General features: G+C 41.3%; 1 protein-coding gene across 1 annotated transcript; it reads left to right on the top strand.

Annotated features, from left to right (window-relative positions):
• Positions 1–1,219: 1,219 nt before the first annotated feature.
• IFNE (interferon epsilon) lies at positions 1,220–1,846 on the top strand. The gene is given in 1 exon segment (NM_001278829.1): positions 1,220–1,846. A coding segment is annotated over 1 exon segment (627 nt).
• Positions 1,847–5,284: the final 3,438 nt, after the last annotated feature.

Here is a 5,284-nt window from a genome sequence, read left to right as displayed (position 1 = left end):
GGATATACCAACATTTATCTAACCATTTCCCTATTATTGGACCTATAAGCCATTTCTAATATTCTGCAGTTGTAATAACTTTATAATGACCTTCTTTTGCTAATTTTTTTCTCATTCACATTACTTTCATAGGTTAGAAACTTAGATATTGAACTACTTTAGTAAGATATAAAACAATTTGGGATGCCTGGGTGCCTCAGTCTGTTGAGCGTCCGACTCTTGGTTTCTGCTCAGGTCATGATTTCATGGTTTGGGAGTTGGAGCCCCACGTCAGGCTCTGTGCTGACAGTGAGGAGCCTGCTTGGGATTCTCTCTCGGCTCCTCACCTGCTCTCTCTTTCGCTCTCTCTCAAAAATAAATAATGAATAAACATTAAAAAAACAATTTTAGGGGCGCCTGGGTGGCGCAGTCGGTTAAGCGTCCGACTTCAGCCAGGTCACGATCTCGCGGTCCGTGAGTTCGAGCCCTGCGTCGGGCTCTGGGCTGATGGCTCGGAGCCTGGAGCCTGTTTCCGATTCCGTGTCTCCCTCTCTCTCTGCCCCTCCCCCGCCGTTCATGCTCTGTCTCTCTCTGTCCCAAAAATAAATAAACATTGAAAAAAAATTAAAAAAAAAAACAATTTTAGATTGCTCATACATATTTTAAGGTTAATTTGCTCAAGCATTTGCACAAATTTACAGTTCTACTTGAGTTTTTAAATTTAGTAGTCTGTATAGATTTTAATTCCCTGCCCCCGCCCCGTCCAAGCACACTATAGGTGCTGCTAAGCCTCTGATAAATATTACTCCATGAAAGAGTACTCCTTTAAAAAAATACTCTCAATAAAAGAACTTTAATAAGCTTGACTAAATATTTAGAAAGCATATTGTGTTGAGTGAAACTTTGTATCTAATACATAATAAGAGTAATAGAAAATCATACTGGGTGACTAGTCTGTAATTATCCAAGGAACACATACAATGAAACAAGTTCTTTTGGTTACTTTGTTAAACAGCCAACACAATGGGGAAAGTGGAGGAAATGTCCCATAAACACTGTGAAAAGGGAACCAGAAAACCCAGTATGTAATCTCGGAGTAATGACAGCATCAGAAAACAAAACCAACAAAAGAGAACACCTTCCAGAACAATCTGAGCTGCATGAAAGGCAAACATTCACTAAAGTTGGAGCTTTCCTAACTAAGTCTGCCCAGAGATAAGTGGCATATTTGACCTTCACCATGATTAACAAGCATTTCTTTGCAATTGTGTCGGTGCTGTTGGCCTCTTCTACTATCTTCCCCCTAGAGTTGAAACTGGCTCTCTTCCAACAAAGAGTAAACAGAGAGAGTTTAAAACTCTTGAGTACATTGCAAAGCTCATCAATTCAGCAGTGTCTGCCACACAGGAAAAACTTCCTGCTTCCCCAGCGGTCTGTGAATCCTCGCCAGTACCAGAAAGGACAAGCACTGGCCATTCTTCACGAGATGCTTCAGCAGATCTTCAACCTCTTCAGGGCAAATACTTCTTCAGATGGTTGGGAGGAAAGCCACGTGGAGAAGTTCCTCACTGAGCTTCATCAACAGCTGGAATACCTAGAAGAACTCACAGGCCCGGAAGCAGAGCAGGACAGCTGCATCTTGGGGAGTGAGAACGTTAGGTTACAGATTAAAATGTACTTCCAAAGGATCCATGATTACCTGGAAAGCCAAGAGTACAGCAGCTGTGCCTGGACCATTGTTCGAGTAGAAATCAACCGGTGTCTCTTCTTTGCACTCCAGCTGATAAGAAAGATAAGCAAACGAGGAATGCATTCCTCGAAGAATGTGGAGCATGAGCCAAGGGCAGACTTTAGAAGCATAGGGTAGGTGGAGGGGCGGGAGGACTGTTCCGGAGACTATTATTTCTTCTTGTCATTAATTGCTTTGGTTTCGTGTGTGTGGATATATGTATATTTACCTGTCCTTTAAGATTATGCGTCGTGACTACAATGGTCTTTGTTTTGTAATGTCACTTTGTATTTTCCATTCATCTTAAATTTTCATGAGATAAAATAGATTCATCAGTATTTCATACTTGGTTCTTCAAATGGGTTTATTTCCCTCAAAGTAAATGAGGTATGTCTCCACTGTACTAATTTCTTAACTTAGCACATCCATTCCAATGATTTCTTTGCCAGAAATTGGTAGAAACATTAAGAAGTACAAGGAATAATGTGCATTGCCAGACCTGAAAATGTCAATACACACTGAATATCTGTTACAGGTGACACAATAGAAATATGGCCAAAGGTCATGAACAGCAGATTGCAGAGGGAAAACAAATGCATCAAAACAGGTTCAACCTCACTTATAATGATAAAAAATACAAATTAAAAGTGAACAGCATGCCATTCATAACAGCTGAAGGCCCACCCTTTTGTGGAGATTTTGGAGAGGGATGCTCCTATAATTTGCCAGAGCACTGGAAATTGGTAGGATCGCTGTAGAGGCAATATATTGATATCTGTTAAAATAACCATGTTTGATCCATAAATTTGAAATTGATCTTATAAAAATGCTTGCATATGTGTCTGATGGCGTGCATACAATACTGTTCACTGCAGCATTATTTATAACATCAAAAGACAGGAAACCACTCAAATTCTTTTAGTTTGAGACAGTTGAAGTATAGTCACACAAAGGAACACCACCCGGCTGGACAACAGAGTGAGGATGCTCTTCCTACACTGAAAGAAAAGAGTAAAAAAATAGGCAAGATGCAGAACAGTGTGTATAACGTGCTGTATTTGACATTAAAATGTAAAACAAGGGGCGCCTGGGTGGCTCACTCGGTTAGGCATCCAATTTGGCTCAGGTCATGATCTTGCGGTTCGTGAGTTCGAGCCCCACGTCGGGCTCTGTGCTGACAGCTCGGAGCCTGGAGCCTGCTTCGGATTCTGTGTCTCCCTCTCTGTCTGCCCCTCCCCTGCTCGCACTCTGTCTCTGTCTGTCTCTCAGAAATAAGTAAACATTAAAAAAAATTTTTTTACTAAAATGTAAAACAAATTTTCTATTTGACCTAACTTGTGCATGAACAAATAAAGAATATATAAGAATAAATTACAATGATAACTTGTGTTCTGGGGAAACGAGACTAGGGGAAGAAGCAGGGGGAGGGAGGTTTTCCAGCATATTTTTGTATTTTCAATCGTGTGAACACTACAAATTAAAACAATAAATGAAAATGTACCTAACAAGTCAGAGTTCCTAGAAATACGCATGAAGGAGTCTTGCTGGCAAAAGGAAGTGTTAGATGAAGGGTAGAAGAAACAGGACTGCTCCAGCCTTCCCCTGGAGGGGAGGGGAGTGGCCAGGAGGAGGAGGAGGGCTGCACAGAAGGGCACTGGTGCCAACCAAGGGAGGGGGTTTCCACTCATGAGAGCTGCTAGGGATGAAGGGATTCCAGCTCTTCCAGCCGGGAGCTTCCCGAAACCATGATGGAACAAATGCGGGGCCAGCGAAACTGAAGTTCAGTTGAGACTTGGTCGCTTTCCCACGGCCACAGTGACCTTCACCCAATGTAAGAAGCAGAGCCATGGTCCAAAACTCTGGGGCTAATTCTGCCACTTTACGTCATGCTCTGTTTTTGACTCATTGTACAATTCGAGATGAAATCTATCACTTAATGTGAAAACTTGCTGAAGAACAAAACACATTTCATTTCGGTTTAATTAGCGTTAGTAAGTGTATTCGTTGTCGGCCTGTGCTTTCGGATTTGGCTTCAGAGGTGGGAGGATGAGCTGAATAGGCTCCTGAGTCTGAGGCAGGGCCAACTGCCAGAGAGGAAAAGGGCAGAGAAGCAGAGGCAGTCTTGGTCAACGTCACCTTTCAACCCCTGTGTACCTTCAAGTTCATCTAGAGGTAGGGAGGTGGAGAGAGGAGAGGCATTTACCACACTTGACTGCAAATACAGGTCATTTGCTTCACATGATCAGTAGAATTTTTGTTTAAACCAGGAAGTTTCCAGAAGCAAATCCTTCATTTAACACATTATTCGATTCTCAAGTTAACCTAGCAAGATAGTTTCTGTATTATATTCTTTTCTGAAATGAGAATAACAAGACTTTAAAGGTGAAGTAACTTGCTCAAAGTAATGTAGCAAGTCACGGAGCCAGTATATGCCAGAGGGGAGATTCTCCACCAGATCTGTCTGACTCAAAAGAGTGCACTCTGTTCTAGACCCCACAAACCCGAATGGCATTGTGCGAGATCTCTGCGAAATAATAATGATAACAAGCATGACAACAATTTGCTCCTGGCTTTCCTTATTCAAGTTCACATACTGTCCGCAGTCTTGAATTAGAGAAAGAACATTTTCTCCCCCTGGATATTTCTTTCCTAAAAACTGAAGAGAACAGAATGGAGAAGAGGCCAAGTAGAAATTTACAGCAGTTAATATGTACTCCTATCTAGAAGCTAAAAGCAATACTGTACATGCTAATGTTTCCCCAAACATTTAGCTTTATTAGGTTGACATCCTACTTGTATTACTGTCTTAACTGCTTCATACAAAATAAAAATTGCTTGCTTTTAAATATGTGTGCTCTCTTAAAACTTTAAAAGCAGAGTTCTAAACTTGGAGATATTGAGGAAGATACATATTTTATTTTTTTATTTTTTTGTGTGAGCTTTTATTTATTTTTTTATTTTTTAAATATGAAATTTATTGTCAAATTGGTTCCCGTACAACACCCAGTGCTCATCCCAAAAGGTGCCCTCCTCAATACCCATCATCCACCCTCCCTTCCCTCCCACCCTCCATCAACCCTCAGCTTGTTCTCAGTTTTTAAGAGTCTCTTATGCTTTGGCTCTCTCCTACTCTAACCTCTTTTTTTTTTCCTTCCCCTCCCCCATGGGTTTCTGTTAAGTTTCTCAGGATCCACATAAGAGTGAAAGCATATGGTATCTGTCTTTCTCTGTATGGCTTATTTCACTTAGCATAACACTCTCCAGTTCCATCCATGTTGCTACAAAGGGCCATATTTCATTCTTTCTCATTGCCACGTAGTACTCCATTGTATATATAAACCACAATTTCTTTATCCATTCATCAGTTGATGGACCTTTAGGCTCTTTCCATAATCTGGCTATTGTTGAGAGTGCTGCTATAAACATTGGGGTACAAGTGCCCCTACGCATCAGCACTCGTGTATCCCTTGGGTAAATTCTTAGCAGTGCTATTGCTGGGTCATAGGGTAGGTCTATTTTTAATTTTTTGAGGAACCTCCGCACTGTTTTCCAGAGCGGCTGCACCAGTTTGCATTC

This window comes from Felis catus, chromosome D4, assembly GCF_018350175.1.
Source record: "Felis catus isolate Fca126 chromosome D4, F.catus_Fca126_mat1.0, whole genome shotgun sequence".
NCBI classification, from domain to species: domain Eukaryota; kingdom Metazoa; phylum Chordata; class Mammalia; order Carnivora; family Felidae; genus Felis; species Felis catus.
Note: the sequence above shows the minus strand (reverse complement) of the source record. Positions and strands in the feature narration are given on the sequence as shown.